Genomic DNA, 27965 nt, shown 5'->3' with positions numbered 1-27965 from the left:
AACTCTGACTTAACCAGCCTCAGGGGGAAGGAGATATGCGGTGTTTTGCATGAAGACTGCGGCCGAGGACTTGAATTTAAGCGTAGCACATCACTAACTACTAACTACTCCGATATGAGGAGGAGCTGGACGTACGCGGCGGAGGATGTCTTGCAATCTATGCTTTTAAGGAAAGATATTCGAGGATGTAGGAGACGGATATATACAACACATTAAGTAAAAAGCAAGTAAAACGCAAGTCAAAAATCAAAGATCAAAAATAAAATCACACGTAAATACATATTTATACGACGTTGTTAAGCCAAGACAGCAAATTTTTGTAGATGTTGATATATACGCAAAATGGAAGATGAAAGGAGCAAGAAACGGATCTAGTAACATTGCCGTGGGAGATGGAATTAAGCGGAGAAGGAAAATACAGGGGAGGGTGGTTGGAAATGGTGGTTAAACGCCATATCATATCTTATAATTAGTGTAGGGGAAGGTGGTTTCGTTGAAGACCATGATTATTCGTGGATGGGTATGTAGTTCTATTTCGTTTCTTCGGGAAAAAGTGTGAACGGGCGGGGAGAAGTCTAGGTGGAGGGGAGGGAGATAGGGAGTGGGAGCTTGTGGAGTAATATGTATGCATGAATACATAGATTGTCGATGGGGAAGTGGATGGTGATACATGGCAGAGAGGGCGTTACTATGACCCCTAACCCCTAGAGGTATTACCACCCCTACTATCCAACATATTTTACTCGACAATCTCCTCCACAGGGCCACAGGTGCAGAAGAGGTTTTGATCGCCGAACGCTAGAAAAAACCTGTTAGCAAAGATCTACGGAGAGAGGTTTTGGAAGATAACATGAACAACGCTGCAAAACTCACCATCATCCACCCTCGTCACACTCGGCCAAAACTTTTTCTCCAACAGCCATAGCACAGGATATGCCGCCTGCTCCCGTGAATATGGCCGATCCCACTCCTTCGTCACCAACAAATCTCTCTGCGTATGCGGCGCCATCTTCAACACATTCCCTTCTTTCGGCTGCTGGCCCGCCTCGATGGCCGCAATCTCCGCGCGGATCGCGATAAGCGCGTCGCAGAACCGGTCCAGCTCCTCCTTACTCTCTGACTCCGTAGGCTCGATCATCAGCGTGTTAGCCACGGGCCAGGACATGGTGGGGGCATGGAAGCCGAAATCCTGCAGCCGCTTGGCGATGTCGATAGCCTCGATGCCCGCCGTAGCCTTGAACTTGCGCGTATCAAGGATGAACTCGTGGGCGCAGCGTCCGTGCGCGTTTGTGTAGAGGATTGGGTAGTGGGGTTTCAGGCGGGCGAGGATATAGTTTGCGTTGAGGATTGTGATCTTTGTAGCGTGTGTTAGGCCCTTGGCGCCCATCATGTTGATGTATGAGAATGTGATGGGGAGGATGCTGGCGCTACCCCAAGGTGCAGCGCTGATGGGTGGCGCCGGATTAGGAGTTGCGCGTCGCGATTGTAGGTGTTCGCTGAGGGGATGGGATGGGAGGAATGGGCGGAGGTGCTCAGCTACTCCGATGGGGCCGACACCGGGTCCACCACCGCCGTGGGGAATACAGAAAGTCTTGTGGAGATTAAGATGGCAGACGTCGGCACCGATTTCGCCGGGTGAGCACAAACCGATCTGTGCGTTCAGGTTGGCACCGTCCATATAGACTTGACCACCATTTTCGTGGACGATCTTGCATGCTTTTTTGACCCCTTCCTCGAAGACGCCGAATGTGCTGGGATAGGTAATCATTATCGCTGCTAGTTGATCCTTATGCTTCTCACACTTCGCTTTGAGATCAGCCAGGTCAAGATTTCCTGTCGTCATGTCGCATTTGACGGATAATACTTTCATGCCAGCCATAGCAGCACTTGCTGGGTTGGTTCCATGAGCAGACACGGGGATCAGGCACAGGTTTCTCTTTCCAGGGGTACCAACTGCATCTTGGTACATCTTAATAGCCCTGAGACCAGCGAATTCACCCTGCGCCCCAGAGTTGGGTTGCACCGTAACCTCAGCCATGCCAGTAATGTCAGCCAGCTGCCGTTCGAGGTCCTCGATCATGTTCTGGTAGCCGGTAACGCGCTCTGACGGGGTAAACGGGTGCATTGAGGAAAATTCTGGCCAACTGATCGGAAGCATTTCTGTGGTCGCGTTCAATTTCATCGTGCAAGATCCTAGCGGAATCATGGAGTGTGCCAGTGACAAGTCCTTCGATCCAAGATGCGTAATGTACCGTAGCATTTCCGTTTCGGAATGGTGTGAGTTAAAGACTGGATGTGTCAAGTATGGAGATGTTCGCTTGATACTAGCGGGGATTTGCAATTCGGGAATAACTCTGCTAATATTAAGCAGGTCCGCCGGTGCTCCCTTGGGGGCACTCTTTCCAAATACCGACAGCAAATCTTTAAGCTCCTCAACACCGATAGTCTCATCCAAGGAGATACCAACGGTGGTCGGGTTTATTCTTCTCAAATAGACAGAAGACTCCAGTGCGGCCTCCACGAGCGAATCGGCTTCTGCGCTGCTTTTTAATTCTACTGTCAGAGTATCGAAAATTGCACCGTTGCTTGCAGTATTTCCCTTAATTGGAACCGAGTAGCCGATGGCGCAAAGCTTCTCACGAAGCAATCCAGTCAGCGACCTGATGCGTTGGGCAATCGCCTTCAAGCCTTCAGGACCGTGGTATACCGCGTAGAAGGCGCTCATGTTCGCAAGCAAAGCCTGAGCTGTGCAGATGTTACTAGTCGCCTTTTCACGGCGGATATGTTGCTCCCGAGTCTGGAGGGCAAGGCGGAGAGCTCGGTTTCCTAGTCGATCCTTGGAGACACCCACAATACGACCGGGAATTTTCCGCATGTACTTGTCTGCACAAGCGAAGAAAGCAGCATGAGGGCCACCGAATCCCATAGGCACGCCAAATCGTTGGGCGGATCCGAAGGCGATGTCTGCGCCAAATTCCCCTGGAGGTTTCAGCAAGGTCAGGGCGAGAAGATCCGTCGCCACGGAAAAGGTGCCACCAATTTCATGAATTTTATCGCTTAACGATTGGAAATCAAAAATGCCTCCCTCGGTATCGGGGTACTGCGCAAGCACACCAATCAAGCGATCACCTTGGTCTTTGACCAGCTTAAAATCCTCGGCCATGATGTCACCAACCACCAATTTGATTCCGAAGCCCTCTGCTCGCGACTGCATAACAGCAATGGTCTGTGGGTGGCACAGGTGGGAAACAACGTACGACTTTCCATCCTTCTTCTGCCTGTGAGCTGGCATCGTCGCCCACGACATGGTCATAGCTTCAGCAGCGGCAGTAGCTTCATCCAGGACCGAGGCATTGGCAACAGGTAGACCGGTCAGATCCGCAGTAAGCGTCTGGAAATTAAGCAATGATTCCAATCGCCCCTGACTGATTTCTGCCTGATAGGGCGTATAGCTGGTATACCAGAGAGGGTTCTCCAGGACATTCCGCTGGATTACGGGAGGAACAATGGTGTTATAATATCCGCAGCCGATATACGATTTCCCGCTGGCATCAATGTCTTCCTTGTACTTCTGCATCAATTTGATCATGTCGGATTCCCCAAGCCCACCATGGACAGAGTCCGCGTGTAATCTCGACGAACCATTTGGCGTTGCGACCTCCAGATCTTTGGCAGATATGATATCCGCGGGGAGGACCTGTTGAACGAATTCGTCCAGGGAACTTGCAGGAGGGTCAAGAGCTGCTAGCATTTGCTCCGCCGTCTCCGGGGATGGGCCAATGTGTCTGCGCGGGAAGGTATCGAGAGGTTGCAGGAGGTTGCGGGGTTGCAGCGCGCCATGGTCAGAGGGGGAGCTGCTATGGACATGTCTGTGGGAGGAATACCAAGTTGGCGGTTTGGGGGACGCCAATTGCAAGCAGCAGCGGGCTAGCTGTCGACCTCCGCCACGCAGCAGAACGGAGGACGGAGCCGCCATAACGCTGCCCAGGGAGAACACAGTTGGAAGACTCGAAATGAGAGTGTCAAACGTCGCGGCGCAGAGACCTGACAGATATACTAAACGAAGGATTAATTGAAAGCACAGGGCTTGGAAAGAATGACACCAGACACACAAAGGAGAAGAGAAAGGAGAGAGAGAAAAAAAAGTAAGCGGAGTAAAAAGTTGAGATAAGAATTGTGGTGAGGATCAGATATCACGTATCGTGTATTGCCGTGACAGTACGTAAAATACCCAATCATACAGAGAAATACACACCGTACGCGCCAATACGGACGGGTCTCAACGGTCTCGGCCGACATGGTACATGCTGATTGGCGGAATACTCAAGGCAAACCTCGGCTCGGGAAAGTCACGTGAGTAAATGCCGGAGCAATGAGGCGGGGAAAAGAAAATGGCATAGAATTTGTTTCATTCGACGTATTTTTATTCGGCAATACGGAGATTGCTGACGCGGAAATACAGCTTCTTACCATATTATACCATACCATACCATACCCTGCCAGTTCCTTGCCGGAGTCTCAGTTCAGATTCGGCAACAAGCGCAGTCATATCAAATATCTAAGAAAATATGTCGATGTGGTAGACGGGTCTGATGAAGTATATGAATAGATATGAACAGGCTGGGATGCGCGCCGTACGTCCTATGGGAAAAACTTGTGGCTAGCGAAGCCCTGAAGTTGTTGAATCTAGATAGCTCTTATAACTAAGTTATCAAAGGCGCCTACTTAGCTTCACCCTCCAACTCTCCAACGAAACAGCAGCAATTGCTCTCAAATCCCCATATCCACACTGCAAAAAGCCATCCGTCCTATCTTGACCGCACACCAGTCCGGCTCTACTCAACGACAACCTCGACCTTGGTCTTATCTACATTGAAAACCACAAATCAGCTGGAAGGAGAGGGATTCCTGCCATATCATATGGGAATGATATACGTAGAGGCATGTGCATGCGCAACGATCATGCATAGACGCAAACAAATGAGCCACAACTTACAGAAAGCGACATGGTCCTTGATCTTCCGCGCTGCCTCGGACGGCTCTGCGTAATACCACACGACGTCAGATATGACGGTGCCGGTCTCTGTGTAACGGATTCATGCCTTAGTTTAAATTGTGTTTTATCGGCCTTCTCTCTCCCATTCCCACTATATAGATATATGTATATGTGTAATGCATACCCTGGAGAGAAATATCATAATACGACGCAGCCCCCTTCCAGGGACAGAAAGTCGATGAATCAGATTCTATCAGGCGAAAGGTCCCTGTGCCGTCTTTCAGCGACGAACGGGGAAACTACACGCGCATATACATTGGTATTAGCTATCTTGTTTGTCATATCTCGTCAATCATCAATGGACAGAATCTTTACGTAGACGTTCCCCTCGACTGTCTCCCAAGTATCCGTCTCGGCAAGGACGGTATTCCCGATCTTCGCTACAGCGCGGGGCATACTGGATGATACTGTGGATGATGTTCTTCTCTATGGATTATATCTGACCTAGAAAAAATATACCGAAATACAGAATATGGATGATAATTGATTGATTGAAAGGGTCGCGATCGAGTTAAGACGGGCGGAGGGAAGTCGTTGGGTTGGGGATGACGTCAGAGGGGCTACGTGCTTCTCCAGCTAACTATGTACTTAATTGTTTTTAACTTCAACCATGGTTTATAATTAAATTGTAGAGAACATATCAACGCAGTGTTAAACCCGCTTTCACTTCGTTCATTTTATTCTACACTAGTAAGCATAAATATATCTGCTGGCCCCTTTACCCGGTTTATCGAAACATGTGGGCCCTAACTTGATAAAAAGGGAAAGAAAAGAGAAGAAAGAAAAGCACTCCGAAATTCATCTAGTTAAAAGCCATTCTATCTAAGGGACAGGCTTGTACTCCTCAATTACACTCTTGGGTTTCACATATCGGAGGTCATACTTGTACTTGACGCTCAACCCGAACGCAGGCGGGCCTCCGATCTCAAGGCCCCGTTCCGTTGTCCACAGCGGGTGCGGGGCAGCTACCATGAGAATGATTTTGAGGCCATACCTAAATATACAGTGTTAGCGAAATGATGACGACTGCGGAAGATATTCGTGGCGGTTTATTTTTTCTTCACGCACCTGTATTCCGGAGTTCCTACGGCCTCGCCTGTTGATACGTCGAGGAGCATGATCAAGTCCGGAACAACGGCGAGGTACTTGTTGCAGGAGAGTTAGTTATTACATCAAAAATACAGATAAGCAAGCAGTGGAAGTCACCTCCTCAGACCCATCGGAGTAAATCCCCTTGGCGCTCAGATTCTCATTGACAAATTCAACAACCACCCGCTCCGGACCATGAGACACCTCCATGTCACCCACTCCTAACTCGTCGGGCGACAGTTGCTGCAGAACTACCTTCCCAGTCGTATGCGCGGTAGAGGACAAGCTATGTTCAACGCTGATGATCTTGCCGCGGAATACCACCTTCGCGCTCTGCGCACCGCCGAACTCGCGAATGATATCATCCATCACGGAGAACAGCTGGCCCCTTTGCCTCGCCAGGGAGACTGCCCGGCCAAGTCGCCAGGCTAGAGAGTGTGTGTTGAGGATGCCAAAGCGTTGCATGTCGGAGCCGCTTATGGGAACTCCGGTGGCACCGGCGGCGGAGCTGGGGCCCAGGGTAAATATAGTGAGATTACCGCGAACTTAGAACGAAAGGTTTTCAAAGATATGGAAACTGGAATGGAGAAAAGAGGGAGTAGGGAGGGAGGGCTTCATACCCCATTTCAACGCATGTAGATCGTATGGCATAATCGGCTGCCTGCACATCCGGCTGAGTAGCTGGGATGATTACATTCCTGCCTGTGCCACTGGACAAGGCCACGGGGAACAGTTTGTTGATGTCCGTCGAGTCAACGAAGCTCGTCATCTTCTCAAAATTAGGATACGCCCTCCCTGTATTTCCACGCGACGTTTATCAGTACATAAATGTTGAAAGCAAGGGTGTGCAAGATAAATATGTATACCCATCAAATCACCATCGACACAGGGTAAGTTGTAATACTTCGATGATGCCCATATAAGCGGCTGCAGCCCATTGCTTCCCCCGATCTCGACCGCCAAGATGCTGTCATATTTCGTCTCCAGCTCCTTTTCCATTGTTTGCAAGGCGTGCAGCACCAAATCGCCACCAGGTCGCTCGTCCGCCACAGCAGGAGATCCCACTGCACCCACAGGGACAAGAACTGCATCCGCAGCAAGCGAAGAAGCATCGACGATTGCTAAAGTTCTCCCTTCCTCAACTAAGTTGACGACTTCGAGGTATGTCGAATATGGGGAGCCGCCGCCGCCGCAGCCGAGAATATAGCAACCGATGGATATGAATTCAACGTCGAGTTTGGAGAGTAGCCATTTGCCAGACGCATCGATAGAAGGTCTGTATTTGGAAATATCAACTACTGGCTCAGCTAGGCGGTTAGGCTGCAGGTCGTTGTCAATGGCTTTTATTTCTTCAAATCCAGGCCCACCCTCAGGAGCTGGGGCATCTAGCTGATTCTCCTTAAAAGAGGAGTAGAACCGCGCGTGGTCCGCCGGGCAGGCGACTTCGATCAAAACCTGCTTTGCATTTTCCATATAAGGGATACCCACGACCTCATCCTTGGTAACCACGGCCCCAGAGATATCAGCACCCCTACTCTCGGCATCTGCAAGCGCAGCAGCTTTCACCTCAGTCTTTGCCAACTCCACAGAGGCGCTGTCAGTCATCTTTTCCGCCTTTCCGCCAATCTGGGCGATAGCAGCGCCTATCGCATTGGCTACCCCTGCGAGTTCGGGGATGACAATTTTGCTGACTCCTTCTAAACGGTCTGGACATAGCACCGCGCCCCCGCCAACGAGGATGACAGTGCAGGGCTCTGCCGAGGTCTTCACTCTGTCGACTAGGTTTTCCAACATTGCCTGAATCCTGGCTCTCGCCTTGTCAACTGTCGTTCGTGAAAGGGCAGGTTTTGTCGTGCCGACGGATGCACCTGACAGGACGGCGATGTCCGTGGCTGTTGGCATTGTACCGCCGAAACAGAGAGCCTTTGTAGTGATCTCATGCCCAACACTCCCCGGTCCCACAAACACGGTTTCCCCATCTTCACTCGTGCGCACCGATGAGCCTCCTCCAAGGGCAATGCTTTCAACTTGAAGAACTTCAAGGTTGACCTTGATTCCAGCAATTTCCGTGCGCGAGCTGGCGAGTCTTGGGTAGCCATTACGCAAGAGGAAGCCGACATCTGTCGTAGTGCCGCCGATATCGACCACCACAGCTCCATCGCTGTCGAGCAGGCACTGTCCTGCCAAGTACGCAGCACCCCGAATAGAATTCGTGGCTCCCGATGAGAAAATTCTGATGGGAAACTGAACGGCCTCCGAGAACGAGAGCAGATGACCGGTGTTAGCCGTAAGATACAACGGACACCTGAGACCCAGTTGCGACATAGCTTGCATAAACCCGCGGATCGTTCTCTGTGCAAAATTAATGATGGAGGCATTGAGAATCGCCGCATTCTCTCGAGCCAACAAGCCACTCCCAGAGATCTCGTGGGAGCAGACGATGTTAACATCGTCGCCAAGTTTTGAGCGGAGGATTTCCCGAACCTGCGCTTCTTGTCGATATTTCGTATCCATCGGAGACCCGATGCCCGCCACGACAACATTCTTTAGATTTTTAGAGCGGATTATCTGCGCCTGCTCCGCAATGGCCTCAGCGTCAATGTCAGCAATACGCGTGCCATCGATATTGCAACCTCCAGGCACAATGGCGGCGTGACCCTTGATGATCCTTTTTAGCGCAGATGGCCAGTCGATGAAGGAAGGAGTCTGGCTGGAGAAATTGTACGACGCGAGACGAATAACGGCTACTTTCTCCAGCCTTGACGCATCGTGCTCGAGAATTGCATTGAGAAAATGGGTTGTCCCGATAGTGACTGCGGCAATATTCTTCTCATTTTCTGGCGCCTTGCGGAGCAGGTCTGTCAGAGTCTTCTGGACGCCCAGGGTGACGTTTGCAGCAGTGGGGGACTTGTTCCATGCAATGACTGACTTTGGCCCTGTATGTTTAGTGTCTAATAGGACAGCGTCGGTGTTTGTTCCTCCAACGTCCACGCCAATGACGAGCGAAGGGCCAGCTGGCGGCGTTGGTGTCATCATGATAGACGGTAAATAAGGAGGGGCAGCCACAGTCACGGAATGAGTAGGGAGAACAGAATGTTCGTTGAGAGATAGAGACGACTAACACCATAGGATTAAGAAAGAAAATGTAACATAAAGCATACAATCAATTAGCTCGACATCGGATTAAACGACGTAGCTAGAAACGTACAGACTGTTGCATACGATGTAATAAAAGCGAGTCACAGATCTGATAAGATTAAGTTATCTCCAGCCGCGACTTGCTCCCGCGTCCAATTGCCCAATCAGCGTAAGCTAATCCAGAACCAGACCCGCATCCGACAACATTTCCACTCTACTGGGAGAGAACATCCTCTTCGCACTGGCATAATCAGCCGGTTGGACGTGCGCGGGCGCTGTTCAACACGGGCTCGTTGCGGTACTACCGGTGGGGGGTTGGAGACACCAATTTATGTGAAGGAAGTCATTGCATTGAAAATTTACAAGCAATTGGCGGCGGTAGGTCCACAGGTATTCATTTCTTTGAAGGGCATCCAGGGCGCTGAACGACTTATCTGCTACTGCACGTCTGCAGCGTTTACATCTATACTATGGAAACGTACTCCTGACTATCGAAGGCAAAGACTCAGCCGTTTGGCATTGCGGTTCCGGCACTTCACGACTATTCACGACTACATACGTCAAGGCAATCTAGATACAGAGCGAGATGAATAATTATTAATTCATGGTGTGGGAAATGAGCGCTGTAAACTCCATCGCTACTCCACCCCGATCACTTACAAACAGACTTCGCATATCCCTCCTCTCTCTCATTTCGCTCCCGGATATACTTCAACAGCCTCTCGGGTATCTCCGCCCCATCCGTCAAGCCGCTCGGCACCGGCTGTCCGAGCTGTTCATGCAGTGGGACAACGCCCGTCCACACAGGCTCCGCCCGGTCCGGTCCATCCTTCGCCCGATCTCGAGGCTGGATCATGGGCACCCCGCTGTTCAGTTTCAGCGAACCCCGCTGGACCTGGACGCGGATCACAAACACCAACGACAACGCGATGGAAGCGAGGGGGTTGAGTCCGTCCCATCGCCCAGGCACGATGTGGTCCATCACGCCGCGCATGACGTCTAGTTTGGTATTGCGGTTCTCGACACGCGAGCATGCACCATGCACGACGGCGGAGCGGTAGTTGAACGTATGCCCGTTCGGCGCCGACGAGAGCGAAAGGCCGTCCACTGGAGTTTCTGCTCGTTAGTAATAAGTAGGGATCGAACATTCAAAAGAAAGAAAAAGAAAAAAAAAAAATACCAACCCTTCGTAGCCGTGATGCAAACTTTAACTCGCTCATCCTCATCCTCATCCTCATCCCCATGCCCCAATTCCCCCCGCTCAATTCTCGCCTTCCTCTCCACCTCATTCGCCCGTACAAGCTCCATAAGCCGGGAGCTCGGGTGGCCGTGCAAGTAGACCGCTTCGCCTTCGTCCTCACACCGAAACAGCGCGATCATGGGCAAGCATTGCGGGAGGCCGCCGTCGACGTAAGAGACATGCGCCATGAAACAGTCTGAGAACACGGCGCGGATGGATGAGGCATCGTATCTTCCCCGCTCCCTATGTCGGCGAAGCTCAGCTGGCTTCATGGTACTGATGGTACTGATGGTGGTCGTTGGTAATGCAATAATAAGCTGCCCGTAGGTCACCCACGCAGTAGTTAGTATTTAAATGTAAATAAGGGCGACTCTTGCGAGCTGCATTCAATTTCCTGTCACCCCTCCACTCCCACTCGTGCCTATTTATACCCCGGAGGTCGTTCTAGAGCGGCCGACATGGAGCTAATATATAGGGCGTGTGGGACAAAACAACAGGGCTGCGACAAAGCTCCGCCATGCGATGGCATTACTTCACGGATGCGCAATAATGTTCAAATATTCACCCCTTATGTTCTAGGATGGCTCTGTTGTATTTTTTCCTTCCGGCCTTAACTCTACGTGAAGCAGGACGTTCAAAGCTGGTGTTATGAGCCTGCCACTTCCAATCATTATGATATTTTTATCTAATTATGGTTTTAATTTGAATTTTCTTGCGGCTAAGTGGTGTCCAAACCTAGGGACCGATTGCGGATTCCCCCCGCCTTGTAAATATCGAGCGGTTGGTGAAGAAACAAGCTTGGACTGATATATGCGGGTTACAGTTGACCACCAGGGCTCGGCTAATATGTCATGTGACTGTCATGTGGTCTCCAAATGCGGGACCTATCGAGATAGTTTTAGGCCACTGGGGCAAAAGAGCTAGAACATCCAGATACCAGGTCCACCAGAAAGGACAGTCTCTTCATGGCGCACCAACCACAGCCCTGGATAGTCCGCGTCCGTCTGAGCCAATAACAGACCGTCTTCGTTTCTCCAAGCTTCTTGCAAATCCCGTGGGATCTCGTTTCTCTTCCCTACTACTTGGAAACATGGCGTTCGCCTTTGGGCTTAGGAGCGTTGCTGGTGCACAATTACGCTCACTTCATCCCCGCCCTAGTAAGTTGTCCGTGACTGTTCTGTCGCGTCCATTTAGTGGTGGTGGGAAAACAACACCCACATCGCACCGATCCGCGACGCCGCGAGCTCGAATACGAACTGTCACCGAAGAATCGGACCTATCAGAGGATCAACTCAATGACTTGTTTGCTGGTCAATTCCCTACTAACTGTGCCGATGAAGTCATCCATCTGAGCAATCTCTCTCAGCGTGACTTCCGCAGGATAGTTGATGCTTTTGATACCTCAAGATCAGAGTAAATTGTTTCCTCTTTTCTTTTCTTTGTTCCATGCCATATTGGGCTCCTCGGGTTTCTCACCTGGAGTATGATGAATACCAGGGACGACCACCGGCCATCGGGGCATCTCTTCTTCGACAGAAAATTGTCTAAAACGTCTGTCCACCTTGCGCCCTCATCGCTTCATGGAAGCGCCGTTCATCATATTTTAGGCACCACTTGGGATGTCATTGAGTCCAAAGTGCCAAAATATTTCAGACGGTTTGATATTCAGACCAATGAACGGGAGGGGCGCAGGGCAGATTTTACAACAAAAGTACCTGACGTCATGCTCTCATATGCTCCAGATGCTGAATCCATCAAAAGCCCTTTCTTTTTAACCGAAGTAGGGTTTACAGAGAGCTACAAAGATCTCGTGAAGACAATGCAGTTCTGGCTTGACAACCATGAAGAAATTAACCTCGCCTTTCTCATTAAATTCCAAGAGTCCCCAGAGTACAGTGCGAAGAAGTGTTTTGCTGCTCTTCCAGAAGAGGTGGTAGCAGACTGGGAGCGATATGCAAATGATCGTGCTGGGTTTAAGGTTGATGCCTCCGAGGGACTCCTGCGAGCGTACGGCGCCCCGCTTGTTGGAAGAACCACAGCATTCCTAGAGATTTGGGAGCGGAAGGGAAAATCTGGCAGTGCTGGGCTTCGGGGAGAGCGCATAGTAAGTGGATGGATACAGTTCTGGTGTCCTAACCGCCCTCCGCCTTAAACTGTCTGCTTGGCATGTTATCTTGGCAGTTGTAGAAGCACTCCGTATGGATCAAATCCCCGGAACCCGCAAATCCCCCGCCGAGCCTCATGCTTGGTTTCGACGAATTCGGCTTACCAATAGAAGAACTTCGAGGGCAAAATATCGATATGGCCTGGAGTGAATGGGCTGAAAAGGTGTACAATGCCAGGAAGAAGCTAGCATGGAATCGTTTTGGCACCATTCTGTATACCTACGCAACCACACCAAAGGACACGAAAACCTCGCGAGAAAAATAATTGTCAAAAACCTAAGGTGTGATAAGATAGCACTATGAGCACTAGGTTATCCATAGCAAAAAGCCAACGTAACCATTTGTTAAATGGTTGCGCTATATATAACCGTGGGTGTGGTGGTGTGGCCCGGCGCATGCCCACCCATCCCACCATCTATACACCGCAAGTGCCAGTCACAGCATGGTGTGGGAACCACAAAGGGATGAAATCCTGTCCGTACCCTGCCAGGTGTCTGTAGAAGGGCTACACGGCCCACTTGGTCCACAGTTCCTTAAATGAAGGCTGGAGAAAATAGTAATGGCAGAGAGATATTGGTGCATTGGGAGAGTACATGAGATAATCGGGATGAGGGATGAGGGCCAACTTCTCAGAGTCACTGCCTCATACGCGGCAGAAATTTATACAGTGAACTTTGCCGACCCGCAAGTTATTTGGGGGCTGGTGTCTAAATCTTTGCAGGTCAAATCAGACAGCCAGCTGTCCGGCCCAAACTCCCTCAATTTCTAACGTATGCAATCAAAAACTATGACATGTACCGAGGGTCCCTCGGGTTTACCCTTGCAAACTCGGCGAGAAACAAGATTTAAGCTCCACGCGACATCAAGTGGCCAGGGTCACAGAGCAGCCGAAAAGATCAACCAAGATTTACAGATTGTATGTATTCCTAGCCAACATGGAGGAATCCTGTGGTTATTCTCAGAAAATGGAAACAACTTGAACAACAAAACAATTCGGAAGGAATACAGAGGAGAAAAACGGTATTTCAGATTCTTTTTCCCAAAGATAGCTTGTTCGGAAAAATGGAGATCGCAATAAACTTTTAATTGGCTGTCTTCGAACACTAAACCAGGCCCTAATTTATTACTCTTCTATCCCGAATCCCATGTCGGCTTTGGATCAATATTTATAATCGACCATTTGTTATACCGCAGATCTGCGGCGGAACTGATTTCTTGCGCCCTTTGGCATTTGGGACTGTTGTACTTAAAATCCAAAGGCTGCTCCAATTTAAACCTAACTTAAAACTGATCTGTGTTTCATCCGACGTCCTCCCCACGCAGATATTGTATATGAAATTGTCGACGTAAAACGTAGGACAAAAAAAAAAGTAATACATCATAATAAAAACTCAATGAACGGAGAACAATTCAGGGAAGCAGCTCACGCTGCCATTGAAGAAAGTATTCATGTTTCCCTCATTCTCTTCCCCTCCCCCTCATTTTTTTTTCTCTCTCTTTCTTTCCTGAAAGCTAACTAGACATCCTAAGTAATCCAACACTTCAACACCATCTCCTCTAAACCAGTCGTTCCCAGCATAGAACCCGGGTACCTCCGTCCGCTCGTTCCCACATCCGCCCCCAACCACCCAGAGCCATGGAGCAAGATCCAACCGGACATCGAGTCCAAAATCATGCCAGGCCTAACCCAATGGCAGTCCCCCAAGTTCATGGCCTACTTCCCCGCAGGAGTGACATACCCCTCCATGCTCGGTGAGCTGTACTCGGCAGCCTTCACGGCGCCCGCGTTCAACTGGCTGTGCTCGCCCGCGTGCACGGAGCTGGAGATCATCGTCATGGACTGGTTGGCGCAAGCGCTCGGGCTGCCGGATTGCTTCCTCAGCGCTGCGGCGTCCCGGTCCGGGAGAAGTACCGGCGGGGGCACTATCCAGGGGTCCGCAAGCGAGGCTGTTGCGACCGTTATCGTTGCCGCGCGCGAAAGGCATTTGAGGGCCAAGGCAATGGCGGAGGGGTTGGTGGAGGACACGCCGGAGTGGGAGGATCGGACAATGGAAATGCGGACCCGGCTTGTGGTGCTGGGCAGCGACCAGACGCACAGCTGCACGGCGAAAGGGGCGCGGATTGCTGGGGTGCGGTACCGGGCTATCCCGACGCGGTTGGAAGAGAATCTGGCCATGACGGGAGATGCGTTGCGCAGGATGCTACAGCAGTGTGAACGCGATGGCCTGGAGCCGTTTTTCCTGACTGCGACGTTGGGCACAACTAATTCATGTGCTGTTGATCGGTTTGCGGAGATCAAGGCCGTGTTGAGGGAGAAGGAAGCGTGGAAGAAAATATGGGTCCATATCGATGCGGCGTTTGCTGGCTCTGCGCTTGTCACGGAGGAATGGCAGCATGTTGCGCAGGAGTTCGCAGAAGGTGTGGATAGCTTCAATGTGAATATGGCCAAATGGCTCCTAGTGAACTTCGACGCCAGGTAATGTTTCTTGTCTCCCCCCTCCTCCCCCCCCCCGGTCTTCGACCAATAAATATATATTTATATATGTGTATTTATTACGTCCTCCCCAAACTGACCCCGCGCCCTTGTCACCAACTATAGTTGTCTCTTCATCACCAACGCCCTCGACCTCACCAACGCTCTGGACATAACCCCAGCCTACCTGCGGAATCCCAGCAACCTGACGACCCCCGTAACCGACTTCCGCAACTGGGGGATTCCGCTCGGCCGACGCTTCCGCGCGCTCAAGGTCTGGTTCGTCATGCGCACCTACGGGCTCTCAGGTATGAAAGCGCATATCCGCAAGGGCATAAACAACGGGGTTGTCTTCGCCGACCTCACCAGAACGCGAGACGACCTCTTCGAGATCGTCACGGGCCCTGCGTTTGGCTTGACCACGTTGAGAGTACGAGGCTTGGACGAGAAGTCCCGCACCAATTCTACCCCTCTGAGTAATGGTGCTACTCCCGGACAGAATGAGAAGAAAGCGTCGCAGGACACCTCTTCAGGCGTTTCCACGCAGGCTCTTACGCACAAAGTCTGCGAGAAGATCAATGCCGGCGGCGAGTTGTTCCTGACGTCCTCGGTGCTTGGTGGGGTTGTGGTGATTCGGGCGGTGAGCGGGAATCCGCTGGCGGAGGAGAAATATGTCCGTCGGGCATTCGAGATTTTAGTCAACGTTACTGAGGAGGTGTTGGCGGAGGAGCGCAAGAAGATGATGAATTAAAGTACGGAGCGGGCGTAAATTAGAACAAGTTGCACACGCAGACTAGAGATCTCTTTCAGCAAGGGTGTTAGACAAGGGTGGTGTGCAGGGTTGGCCTGCTCCTTTTATTCGTGTGTTTAGCCAGCTACGTAATCTGTAGTTACACTGTTCTAGTGTTGTCCTAGATTATGATATTTCGATTTTCAACAAATAAAGCCATGCAGGTCAGCAATTTACCCCCACACATATAAATTCCAGTTCGTGCCAGCGACGCTTGAAACACCTCGGCTTGTTCGGCTACTGTGCTACTTAGCCGGGCTTCGGCGTAACGACTACCGGGCGACGCGACGCCTCAATCCTAACAAACCCAGTAACTAACTAGTTAAGAATATTATAACATTAGCTAAAATTACCTATATAACTAGTTATAACAATATATATGACTAGATCCGCATATAAACCCCACCCCATCTAGAAAACCCGAAATCATCGATTTCCAGCCCTGGGTAACAAATTTATATACGCTTCAACGGCGGGGAAATATCGTCACCGGCAAAGCAGTAGGCGGCACCTCCAACCTCACAACCGAAAACGCCCAGCCGGGCGCCGCCCACAGCGCGAAAACAACCAGCCACGCATAGCCGACGAGGCGGTGCCATACCTTCACAGGCCCATTTCCTTTGCTCCCAGTGATGCAACGGTACGTCCACTGGGCCGCGTCCTCAACCATAATGCCGCAGGCCTGGCAGAGGAATAGGGATATGGAATAGGAGTCGCGGAAGCGGATGCCCAGGATGTGGTCGGAGTTAATGTGAACGAGGCCCGACAGCAGGAAGATGAGGGTGAGTTTGGTGTAGGCGGTGATGAGGAGGAGGAGTTTGCTGGCTTGCGTCTGCGACTGCTGCTGCTGCTGCTCTGGTGGTGATGTCCTGAGCTTACTGCTGTTGTCGGCAGAGGTGACGATGCGGTTGATGCCTCTAGTAGAGTAGCGCGGGAGACCAAGGAGTGAATGAGTTAAGAAGGAGGCACTTGCGTCGAGGGGCCGTAGTAGGAGCTGGTGCCAAAATAATCTTTTGGTTACCAGGGAGGGCGTGGTGTCAGCTTTTGTCGGCTTTTCCTTATTCACATATTTGCCATCCGGGTAGGTTGATGGAGTGGAATTTTTTTTGGAAAGGAGCTGATTCTTGACATGACATACCTCCAAAATGTCCTGATGGTGTAAACCTGTCGAATGTCTCCAAACAAGGGCCTCCAGTCCGAAACCCTGCCCCCACACAATCCTACAGCAACCAGCGAGAAAAAGTCGTATCCCAAAAGCAGCGACATATACCCACATACACAGTGGGCCATGATAAGGCCCAACGCCTCCCCTATTTCTGCAGGCGAGATGTCTCTCGCCAGTACGCGGGTGAAAATTCGCGCCTTCCCCGCAGCAAATTTAACCTGCGCATCCTCTAGCGGTCGGCTTGTAATAAGATCGAGAGCCAGGTATAGAAGAATGAAGCGTGCGGCACGGAAGAGGAGAAAACTGCGCCGCGATGGAACATGCTGTGGTCTGCTGGGATCGAAAAGGGGCACATTCCGCGTTTGGTCTGCACGGTTAATGTGCCGTTTGTTAATAGCTATATCAACAGACCAGCGGACTTTATCACAAAATCGGCTCCATGCGCTCGTAGTATCCGGATCGTCATCATCGTTCTTCTTTCTCGCTCCCACTTGTGCGACTCCCACTGCGTGATATGAGACCTTGGACAGGCAGACATTATCAAACACCTCCAGGCCAAGTAAAGCACCAAATTCCAAGCCGATGAAGATGTTCCATGGCCATACGAAGCTAGCATGTTGAGCCGTAAGGCAAACGAGTGAAACTGGCAGCAGAATCACCGGCAACATGTATTTCCGTTTGTGGGAGTTTGGCGGAATATAAATGAGTGTTATGCCTTGCAATGCAACAGCGAGAGCAGCCGCCAGGTATGGGATGAATACTTTAAACGTCATCGCTGTCGCTATGGCAGGGCTCTCCTTGGCTCGTTCCTTGTGAGAATTTTCTTCCCCCCTTTATAAGGGGACGGGCCTGTTCCTGTCTTCCTCCTCCTGTTGGCGTGCGTCGACAAACCGTTCTCACGCCTCTGCGTTGACATTCGCGCACGTCTCGGAAGAGGAAAAAAAAACAATTGAAAAATAAAAAATATCCTTGAAAAAGCAAAAAATAAACAAATAAAAATAAAAAGAAAGGGAAAAAAGCCATCCAAAATCCTAACCAATCACATGGTGCAACAATTGAGCTGAAGACTCAGCGTTGAGCAGATATGAATGATTCAAATAGAAAATAAAAAATTCCCAGTTGTCAAATCAAGAACTTGGTAGGTTCTATATTATCAAGGACTTTGTAGCAACTTGGAACCTGATAACTATACTTTCTTCACCCGTTTGAGTGGCGAGCTACCGTCAACAACCGCGCTCTATCTGCCGGATGCCATTCTACGTCGGAAAATATCCCGCAACCGACGGGCTAGATCCGATGATACTACAACAGCAGTATCTGTAAATGATCGTTCCCGGCGTTGTATTACAAAGCTTTTCGAAAATAGTTACTGATATTGACTGGAACAGCTGTGGTGAAGCAGCTCTTCTTGTGGGGAAAACCTGAAGCTTAGACTCAATATCGCCTTTAACCACAGAGAAGACAGGACTACATCGGTGGCTCAGGGAATGCTTGTTGAACAAGACGCCGGCATCGACGGGCCATCATGCCGGGAGAATACTACTGGGAACAACGTCACCTAACAAACCTTATTAGGTATGTGGAAAAAGCAGAGTGTCAGATCAAGAACTTGGTAGGTTCTATTATCAAGTGTTATGTAGCAACTTGGAACCTGGAACGTCTCACTATATGAAACTTACCAATGCTCTGCTGTTACTCAGCATTGCTCTGCTCATATAGGCAAGCATATTTTTCCCTATATAAATACTGCCTGTTTATCATGTAATTATTGGAGTTATAATAAGCAATTCAATTATTCTTTTGATATTCAGTAATCGGGACAATATTCGGACTTCTTTAGTTCCGACACAGAGACTGATCGGATCCGTCAGCAGCTATATCAAAAGCAAGCAAAGGGCTGAAAAGAGACAACTGAGGGACAACAATCCGCCTGCATCCAATACACCTTTCCCTATTGATATCAAATCTCTTACATACTAACGCCATGAAAGTGCACAGCAAGTGGCAGGAAAGTTGCCTTGAACTTGAGCAGATCTACAAGACCAAACCAAACATTCTTTGTTGAAAATGGCATAAAGATAGGCATTGCTCAGCGTTCTGTTAGCGACATCCCTACATGGGCCAAAGAACAGGTGGATATTCTAGACAGCTAAGCGATAACTATATTTCGAAGTATACGTTTAATGAGATATTGCGTGCAAGTTCATAAACAGAATATGAAGCTTGATTTTCTTTTAGGCATCATGTATATAGTTATTCATATTCTTCGACTACAGGACCTACATATCAAAAATAACCCTTCCTCACTTTGCGCTTTTCACCACCAACATTCAGCTATGTGAGCCCAGCGGGTGAACTTCGGCCCAACCTGTCATCTACTTGTCGCGTCTCTTGTGAAGTCGAAATTTTCGGCCTGGCCCAACTCTCAATCTCGTGAAGCAAGTAGAGAGCCAAACGTTGTCCACCAAATCTTCCACGTGCTAAGTCACGTTGGTAAATAATCGTGCATGGTCTTCGGAAAAAGAGCTAGCAAACTACAATATATGTATATATACATATCCCTGCAGTACTCGCATCAATGCTCGCTTTTCTTGTGAACAAGTTTAGACCGCAGAATAATAGAGATTCTAAAATAGACCGTTCTGAACGGTACGATGATGGTTCCTTCGACGGGGAAACAGTATACGAGTATTTTGGCAACCGCGTTATCAAGAGCCACAACATCCCAGATGGACACCCTGTCGCTATTAAATTCAAAACCGTGGGCTTTTTCTGGGAATCAGAGGCGGACATGATGGCCTACGCGAATTCTCAGAACCTCTTGGCTCCTGCTGTCTGGGAATGCCGCCAACTCAACAGCCACCGGATCGCTATGATTGCCGACTTTGTGCCAGGCAATCCACTTGACCAGGTCTGGCCGACATTGGATGAAAAACAACGCATGTCGATCAAGGAACAGCTTGCAGACCATTTAAAACTTTTCAGGTCATGCACCCAGCCATATATTGGACGTGTCAATCGCCAACCCACCTACAACCCGTACGAAGGTATCACGACAAACTTCATTGGCCCATTCAACTCGGAGGCCAAGTTCGATGAATGGTGTCTTTCCCGTATAAAGAACACGTCTGAGAGAAGCAAGTGGAGGAGGAAGCTTGCTGAATTACGGCGGAATAGTCAGTCGAAGTTTGTGCTCACGCACGGGGACCTCTTTCCACGCAATATCCTTGTCAAGGAAGGGAAGATAACAGGTATTGTGGACTGGGAGCGTAGTGGGTTTTATCCGGAGTATGTCGAGTACGCACTTGCCGCATGTTTGTATGATTATGGAGGAGAAGAGTGGTGGAAACCCATACTGATGGAAGCCTTGACTCCTTGCATTCCAGCGCGACTAGAAGTTCAGAGTTTGAAATACAAGCGAGGATATTGAAAGCCATGTGCATTATGCTGAACTTAGGGCTGCAATGGAATGTTGCCTAATTGGATACTCAAATATCCCTCTCCCCAACCCCGTATTCCCAGCCCCGATAATGTGATTATTCTGCAAAAGCTTTACTATGTCCTCAATGGTTTCAGCATCATCTCAAACCATTGAGCATGCTCCACAAACCCTTCATCTTGTTGCATTTGGCGTCGGAGATAGAGCGCATTGCTATTTATTCCCAACAGAATGGCCGACCCGAACGGAACCCTTGTGCATATTGGAATAAATGGCTGTGACGCAAAATCTGGTGGAGGTGACGTGGAGTTACTTATCAACCAGTTCTAACTCTCGCGCAGTTCTGCAAAGAGTGTCGTACCCCTTGTAGGGTCACATGCAACATGCGGGGAAGTTGAGGATGCGGCGAGAGCATGCTTCGAGAGTTTCAATTACAATATCCTTCTCGACAACCGTCAGGCTTTCACAATTGATGTCTTGACAGAATTGCGACGAAGATTCCCTTCTCGGATCCAGCAAGCTTCGATAAGGCTTATTCGGGAACAATACGGAACAACACCAGTCAAAATCCAGCAATTTCTCGACGGAAACAAACAACAAAGCACTGAAGGGCACCATCCTGAGTCCTCAGGGCCACGATTCCCTCTTGATTGACGGCAACGATTTCTCGTCAACAAATGCGCCACAAAACAGACCGTCTTTGAATGAAATTCCGGCACTAGTTTCCTACGCTATTACATGGCGAAAGAAAAAAGAGATGCCGTTTAATCTGGATATTTCTAAAGATAGGATAGGAAAATAATGACTACAACCAATTTGCACCATGGGTCAAGTACAAACATGTTATATTAGTTCGTCTTTTAACACCTGCAGTGCATTTCGGTATAGTTAATTATCTACTTGGATCAATATAATAGTAATAGAGGACATGATACAATTTGCTAACCCTCATCATATATATCTCTTCAACTGCCAAGCCTGCATGCCGGAAATGGCCTTTTGCGCTTTATTCTCTTGCACCCACAACATCAACACACCATTCAATAAATGTATCAAAGCTCTGCCTAAGGTCTTCCTCATAGAAACGCCAATTTCGCTTAATAAAAGGCTTTTAGCTCAACAAAGAACTCTTCAATTGGATTTAAGTCTGGTGGGTAGGGTGGCAGGAATACCAAACTGACCCTTGCATCAACGCAGGCCCATAATTTTTGATGACACAATACAGCACGACCCTAATCCGGAACATTGTCTGAGATACAGGGGTATGACTCCGAAAAACAAAACGAGTGTGGGATGGACTTTGGCGGGTTTAACATCAGAGATAAATAAGGACGGGAAAACAAGCAGTCGGTTAAGACGCAGAACGCAGATACATAAAACTGACAACAAGAGGTCATATATAACGTATAGAGAAGAACACAGAAAAATCCACCAGCACTGTACTCTCTCCAATTCTGGAATAGCTCAGGGAACATCGACCCTGACGGACCCGTTATGCCCGCATCGTCGGCATCCATAGTTCATCAACCCCTGAATGTAATTCCTGGCAACCACCCAGCTCATGTATCCATTCGAATGCGTCGCCCAGGCACAGAGACCGTTGCCCCCATTTCTGGGGCTGCAACAGGCAATCCTCTCTCCCGGTTGGAAATTCCTGGCGGGAACCGCATTCAGAACATCACTAAGTTGGCAACCGCCAACCTGACATCTGCTGCTGCCATAGCAATCAGTTGCCGAAGTGGCGGTGGAGAGAGCGAGAATAGCGGGGAGAACGATAGAGATCTTCATAGTTGAGGATGTAAAGTAGGCTTAGTTTTTTGAAGTTTTTGATTTGTGATTTGAAAAAAAAAAAATTGAGGATATCCGAGTTTTCGGGGTTTCGACTTTGGTATTCGGTTTTTTGATGGGGAGCTTTCGTTGTTCGCGAGGACTGTGATTAGGGTCCTTTTTTGAGGTTCTTGGGTACTTAGGGAGGGCCTTGGTCAATTGATGCCAATTGATTGCTGCTGTGCATTAGAAATAAATCTTTCACGAGGTTCCCTCGCGGCCGTATTTATAGTTGACTCCTCTGCGATAAAAAAAGCCATCATAGAGCAAATACAATTTTAATCTTCTCAGAAACAGTTTTTCATTGGCGCTCGCTTTCAAGGTTCCAGAGTCGTATTGATACCTGGAGATAGAAAGGTGGAGATCGGGTTGTCCAAAAATATGTCTGCCAGTGGACTGCCGCTATCAATCCAATGTTCTTGATGTGCTTTCCCACATCTAGGATTGCCAGGGCCAGGCGGCCCATTCGCTGGCGAGCTTATGGCCCTGTATAACTCATCTCGGAGTTGGGGGACCAAAACGGGTGATATGCCGGAGGCCTTGATCCTAGATTGCGTTTCTCCATCTCGTGTTTATCTGCTTAAACGGTCAACTCAGATCCATGGCACATGGGCTGCTTATTTCCTGCTGGGAAAGATAGCGGCCAGATTGTGCTGCTGCCGCTGTGGCTCAACCTGGTATGCTACCCAATACGGTCCCTACACGGTAACCAAGCCGGAAGACTACCCAGGCGAGAGTGATTCCATCCATGCCCCACAATTAGCTGTATACTCCTGCTATCTGGGTAAGTATGGTCGAGATAAAAATTAACTTGCAAGTCCCAAGCGAAAAAGATTCATTAGCGGAACCTCATATAGAGCTTTGAGACTTTTGACAGTTAGTTCTGCATATCATTAGATGATAATAGGTTTGGGGTGAACTCACCATAACCCCAGAAATCATGCACCGTCCTTTCAAATTTCCACTAGCTCACTATGCTAAATCAAGAAGCTTCCGCCTGGCGTGGCTGCTCACTTGCATATTGACGGCTTCGGGCCATGTGGGGAGTAGAGACCAGATTCCCGCTACCATTCTTCACGGTTACCTTGACCCATATTAATATCTGGCAAAGTCTCCGTTGAATGACCCCACCAATACTCGGCGTCTTGTAAATCCCTGAAAAAAAGTCCCTGGACGAAAAGGTGTGCAGGGGATGTGAGGATCTTCGTTCTCCTCTGGGGTCACTCTAGAAAGTCAAATTAATGGGCTTAACTCCCGGGCCCCATATTGCAAGACACAGCAAAGGGAGGCGCAAACGATTTCGCTTCATTTGATTGTGCCCCAGTCGGGATATGGTGCGGATGGGGAAAATCACACCACAAAGACCCCGACTTTGAAAGGAATAAGGAAATCGGCCGTGGAATTCCGCCCAGGGAATTTCCGCCCAGAGACGGGGAGGGACGGGGAGGAGCGCCCTCTGTTGTTTCTCTCCGTGTCCTGTCAAATATCGAAAATCTGACGATATAAGAAAGAAAATCGTGAGTGTATATAAAACAATCTCAAACAAGAGTCACAGATGATGGTTCGGTTAAATTTGAAATAACGAGATATGAAAATATGCGCTTTCACATTTTATCAAACCTAACCGGAGACCGAGGTTGTTGTCGACTCCACGCCGGGGAATGATAGGACAAACAACCCTTTCATGGTAAAGCGCCATTATAGCTGCGGGGTAAATCCGGTGTTTACAAGGGCACTTCTCCTGCGTCTGCATTAGGCGCAAGAGTTACCCGAAACCTCGGAATCCCAGAAGGGAGGCAAACAGGAGAAATTGAATATGACAGCAATTGTCCTAAAGAGCTAGAGAACACTTGATTTTGTGGCGGTCGCCCGTGCGGAACGTGCAGGGTGCTGTATGCAACGTGACACGTTCATTTTGAGGTTGCAACGGAAACTTTGACTGAGGAGACATATTGAAGAATACGGATATTGTTCTCAGGATGAGGCGGGGAGGTTGAAAGGGAGTTCTCGGATCCTGGCTATGGTATTGTCTCTCGGCCGGAAAAACTTTCAGCCCTGTTCAAGCATTTCAAAGCCAGAGACACCACGAAGCGTTGTCAATACCTGAATAACTACGCACAATGCAAGTTGACTTATATCATGGTTATACCAACCTCTAACCTCTAAACTAACTCTCATCTCTAACTGTGTATTGTGGTGTTGGGGTGGTGGGTCAGTTGACCCATCTAAACCACTCATCCAACGTATGTTGACATAATCCACCATGCAATTAGTGCACGTAATTTTAGTGAGGTATGCCAGGACCACGAGATCCGCTTCAAACTAAACGCTCAGCCACGACAAACAAACAGATCTAATACACAAATAAATCTGTTGGGCTCCTCAAATTGATGGTGATTTGGAGAAAATAAAGGTAACTATGACTACAATAACTCTTAGTAACCCATGCTAGGATTTAACTAACTATTGATATATTCTTAATAGATAAATACTTTTATTCTGTTCAAGTTGGCATCCCTATTGCTCGCTCGAAGGCCACATGGCCCACACCTATTTAAGCAGTCCACGGTGCTGCGCCCTCTGGATAGTTACAAACACTCCTAATAGATGAATTTCATTGATAAATTGGAACATCTGGTGGGGTTGCTAGCACAGAGGTGCAAGTACAAATTCATAGTGATTGAGTTCAGGGCTGATCTGCGTTAGGTTAAAGTTAAAGAAAAGTTGTCCTAATAACTCAATTGGAAGATCAGATCAGACGAGGTGCGACCAGCTGTCTTTCTTACGGCTGGTATAGAAGCATGGAGTCGTTGCTTATGAGATATTTGAGCCCCAGTGGCAACTTGCGATTACGTGCTGGCCTGAGCTGCACAGTGTAGGTCTCTGCAACTATCTCGATGTCTCCTTGCTGGTCTGTGGACAAGGTTTGAATTTTCCGATTAGGTTCAAAGGCAGATCTTGGTTCAGATCTTGGATCCGCTCGTTTCTATAAGTAGATCTGAATAAACTTTTCCTTCTCGGTTTTTGCGGCTCATTCCCTGAGATTATTTGCAACGTGGCCTCGATCGAGGTCCTTGATGCTCTCCCTGACCTCAGTGGTCCAAAGCATCAAGCAAACATTTTGTTATATGTTGATATCTTCGAAGCCCTCAGCTAATTGGCCGCAATCCACTCTGCGCGCACAGATTCAATTCAACGAGGCGAAACAAAAAGAACTCGATCGGATGCAACGTCCCCTGGATCAATCTTCGTTCTGGTTAAATTTGGCGTCAAGAAACCTGCTCATCCATGGTATCGGGCGGGAATCTCATTCTGTTGGGTCCTCACTGTCCTATCCAAGGACGGCCATTAGTTATCCAAAACCTGAAAACCATTTCCTGAGCTGGCACATTCCATTCTGGGACCAGTAGTTAATGTATTCCGAGACCCACTGCGGAGTTTTCTGGCCTGATAGTGACGAAAATTTGCCTCGTCAACTACTTTGAGGGCGCAGCAGAGAGGCTCGAAAGAAATTTGAATGACAGAGTGGGACACCTCCGGCTAGGGCAATGATGCCGCTTTGGGGGCCAATTGAGCATTTCGTCAGACCTTATGAAACCAATGTTCGGTGAGGATAGAAGTTTACCCAATAACCGTCGTCTGCCAGCGAGAGCGAATAATAATAGTTTCGAAAAAGGCGCAACACCTTGTCAGTCGTGGAGATAGCCATGGGCCAGCAACGTCGAAGGAGCAGGCTCCTGCAATTTGGCCCAGTAGTTGGGCCGATTTTGCGGGATATACATGACTGCTTACTTGAATTCACCGCTATCATTGTGTCAGCGGAGTAAGTTATCCAGTCACCCCAGAATGCATGCTCACAAACCCCTTCAACCTACATATGTGATCGCATCATTCATACGCCATTGTAAAGTTAGCCTCCCTGTATATCCTAGCCATTCGCATACTTGAATTGACTAGAAGGCTCTGTTTAAACAGCCAAGAACATTCTTTCGAAACTCGCTGAAATTTGAAACTCATGTGGAACTTTGTGCAAGGTGTCAACCATGAATTCTTTGTAACTAATCAGCAGTTGCACGGCGTAATCGTGTTCACTCAAACTATTTAAAAAAGCTCTCTCCATCTCGACCTCCCGATGCGATCAACAATCCGAGGTATCGCCTTGTATTCAAATCCCTTTCTCCATCTCCAGCGAGGGAAATTTGATACGTCCCGGGCCGTTCAGGCGGTGTCGATCGCTATCCAATGCTGAACTCTGGACCATCCCAGTCGGATTTGATCACTGCTTCGCAGACCATTTATGTCCCCAAAATCCTTGCCAGTACATCAGAGTCATCATTGATTCGTTTCGCGGAATTCACTTCACAGAACGGCATTCAGCAACTTTCAGAGCGCTATTCCTATCGTTCCGAACTTCTGCACTTACATGCATGCTCTTGCACAGTTATCATTATTACTAGTAATTTCTAGTATGGTCAATCAATCAATCCCTTCGATCAACGGAGGTCACTCGTCAGTGCTCTCACGCCGAGAAAAGTAGCAACACTTGGCCCTTACAACAATCGTCAATGCGATGAGAAATGGCGGCGCCCTGGTTGGCGCTTGGGCTGTGGTAACTCCGTCTCGTTCCTGGCGTCGATGAATGGTTCCATGTTTCCACAGTTGTCCAGCCGGTGGCGCGGATTGGCTAAAACTTTGACCAGCAAACTCCACGCTAACTTCTCGAGCTGACTCTACTCCAGTGCTCCTGATTCCTGATCGACAAGAGCCAGAGTGATCTACTTCAATGCCGAGAGCTGTCGTGGAAGCGCTTCCTGCCCGTGGCCGTATCCAGGCGGCCCGCCAAGGCACGACTTCAGTTTAGGGCACGGCCTTAGCCAATCAATCAGCAGGGGAACATGAAGCACGCTTGTTGATATCACCAACCTCATCTCATGCCCAAGCCGGCAAGAAGCGTACGAAACGGGAAAACTGAGATATGACATATCTGATACATGTGATACACATGTACCTTTGTTGTGTACACTGTACAGCACATGCGCCTGTACCACCAAGACATCTGCAGCCATCTAAGGGCCACCAGCTGGGAGGAGGAAACCAGCTGCTTGCGAGGTAGGCTCTGAAAGGCTCTGAATAATGATGGATGTCGTATTGGCGAATATGGGGGGTGTTTTCCGACTAAAAATGGGCTACATCAGCTCTAGACACTCCAGCACATGGATATACTCAATCCCAGCAGTTAGCTGCTCCTCGACTGCACCACCTCTAAGGAAAAGAAATATCCTTCCCAGAGAATGGAAACAGCACCTTTTGACATCCGGGTGAGTAGCACGATAGTCGGGGAGACTCGCCACATATAACCTCACTTACACTTCTCCAGGATCCACGGATTCTGCTGGCTCCGATAACTTTGCTTTATCCAAGGGTCTCGGCGAATGCCAGGTGCCATCGATCTATATTTTGAAGTTTATCACCTCAATGGCTTCACCCCATGACGCACCTTTTATTTTTATTTTCATTCATCTTCTCTGTGGCAAACATGCAGGTATGCGAGCTCTGGACCCTGGGGTGTGGCCCTTGATGCAT

General features: G+C 49.0%; 11 protein-coding genes across 11 annotated transcripts; 4 read left to right on the top strand and 7 right to left on the bottom strand.

Annotated features, from left to right (window-relative positions):
- Positions 1-159: 159 nt before the first annotated feature.
- HCBG_08410 (glycine dehydrogenase) lies at positions 160-3976 on the bottom strand (the record flags this gene model as incomplete). The annotated part of the gene is made up of 2 exons (XM_045435459.1): positions 160-798; positions 874-3976. 2 exons carry the CDS (start codon positions 3974-3976, stop codon positions 740-742), a joined length of 3162 nt encoding a protein of 1053 aa, XP_045283951.1.
- Positions 3977-4618: 642 nt separating this feature from the next.
- HCBG_08409 (DUF427 domain-containing protein) lies at positions 4619-5466 on the bottom strand (the record flags this gene model as incomplete). The annotated part of the gene is made up of 4 exons (XM_045435458.1): positions 4619-4867; positions 4997-5083; positions 5181-5295; positions 5372-5466. The coding sequence occupies 4 exons, from the start codon at positions 5450-5452 to the stop codon at positions 4836-4838; spliced, it is 315 nt and encodes a 104-aa protein (XP_045283950.1).
- A 412-nt stretch (positions 5467-5878) lies between these two features.
- On the bottom strand, positions 5879-9178 carry HCBG_08408 (hydantoinase; the record flags this gene model as incomplete). Its single annotated transcript, XM_045435457.1, has 5 exons — positions 5879-6050; positions 6125-6201; positions 6263-6653; positions 6766-6940; positions 7012-9178. 5 exons carry the CDS (start codon positions 9176-9178, stop codon positions 5879-5881), a joined length of 2982 nt encoding a protein of 993 aa, XP_045283949.1.
- A 757-nt stretch (positions 9179-9935) lies between these two features.
- HCBG_08407 (uncharacterized protein) lies at positions 9936-10795 on the bottom strand (the record flags this gene model as incomplete). The annotated part of the gene is made up of 2 exons (XM_045435456.1): positions 9936-10390; positions 10468-10795. 2 exons carry the CDS (start codon positions 10793-10795, stop codon positions 9936-9938), a joined length of 783 nt encoding a protein of 260 aa, XP_045283948.1.
- A 590-nt stretch (positions 10796-11385) lies between these two features.
- HCBG_08406 (uncharacterized protein) lies at positions 11386-12953 on the top strand (the record flags this gene model as incomplete). The annotated part of the gene is made up of 3 exons (XM_045435455.1): positions 11386-11936; positions 12021-12627; positions 12711-12953. The coding sequence occupies 3 exons, from the start codon at positions 11386-11388 to the stop codon at positions 12951-12953; spliced, it is 1401 nt and encodes a 466-aa protein (XP_045283947.1).
- Positions 12954-14082: 1129 nt separating this feature from the next.
- Positions 14083-15912, top strand: HCBG_08405 (aromatic-L-amino acid decarboxylase; the record flags this gene model as incomplete). The annotated part of the gene is made up of 3 exons (XM_045435454.1): positions 14083-14131; positions 14219-15164; positions 15288-15912. The coding sequence occupies 3 exons, from the start codon at positions 14083-14085 to the stop codon at positions 15910-15912; spliced, it is 1620 nt and encodes a 539-aa protein (XP_045283946.1).
- A 505-nt stretch (positions 15913-16417) lies between these two features.
- Positions 16418-17889, bottom strand: HCBG_08404 (uncharacterized protein; the record flags this gene model as incomplete). Its single annotated transcript, XM_045435453.1, has 2 exons — positions 16418-17101; positions 17230-17889. The coding sequence occupies 2 exons, from the start codon at positions 17887-17889 to the stop codon at positions 16418-16420; spliced, it is 1344 nt and encodes a 447-aa protein (XP_045283945.1).
- Positions 17890-19694: 1805 nt separating this feature from the next.
- Positions 19695-21209, top strand: HCBG_08403 (uncharacterized protein; the record flags this gene model as incomplete). Its single annotated transcript, XM_045435452.1, has 2 exons — positions 19695-20434; positions 20897-21209. 2 exons carry the CDS (start codon positions 19695-19697, stop codon positions 21207-21209), a joined length of 1053 nt encoding a protein of 350 aa, XP_045283944.1.
- Positions 21210-22019: 810 nt separating this feature from the next.
- HCBG_08402 (uncharacterized protein) lies at positions 22020-22343 on the bottom strand (the record flags this gene model as incomplete). Its single annotated transcript, XM_045435451.1, has 1 exon — positions 22020-22343. One exon carries the CDS (start codon positions 22341-22343, stop codon positions 22020-22022), a length of 324 nt encoding a protein of 107 aa, XP_045283943.1.
- Positions 22344-22910: 567 nt separating this feature from the next.
- Positions 22911-24225, top strand: HCBG_08401 (uncharacterized protein; the record flags this gene model as incomplete). The annotated part of the gene is made up of 3 exons (XM_045435450.1): positions 22911-23166; positions 23662-23840; positions 24139-24225. 3 exons carry the CDS (start codon positions 22911-22913, stop codon positions 24223-24225), a joined length of 522 nt encoding a protein of 173 aa, XP_045283942.1.
- A 2660-nt stretch (positions 24226-26885) lies between these two features.
- HCBG_08400 (uncharacterized protein) lies at positions 26886-27828 on the bottom strand (the record flags this gene model as incomplete). Its single annotated transcript, XM_045435449.1, has 3 exons — positions 26886-27232; positions 27411-27557; positions 27750-27828. 3 exons carry the CDS (start codon positions 27826-27828, stop codon positions 26886-26888), a joined length of 573 nt encoding a protein of 190 aa, XP_045283941.1.
- Positions 27829-27965: the final 137 nt, after the last annotated feature.

Source organism: Histoplasma capsulatum, assembly GCF_000150115.1.
Source record: "Histoplasma capsulatum G186AR genomic scaffold supercont2.15, whole genome shotgun sequence".
NCBI lineage: Eukaryota > Fungi > Ascomycota > Eurotiomycetes > Onygenales > Ajellomycetaceae > Histoplasma > Histoplasma capsulatum.
The sequence above is the reverse complement of the archived record's forward strand: the minus strand, read 5'-3'. Positions and strand labels throughout refer to the sequence as shown.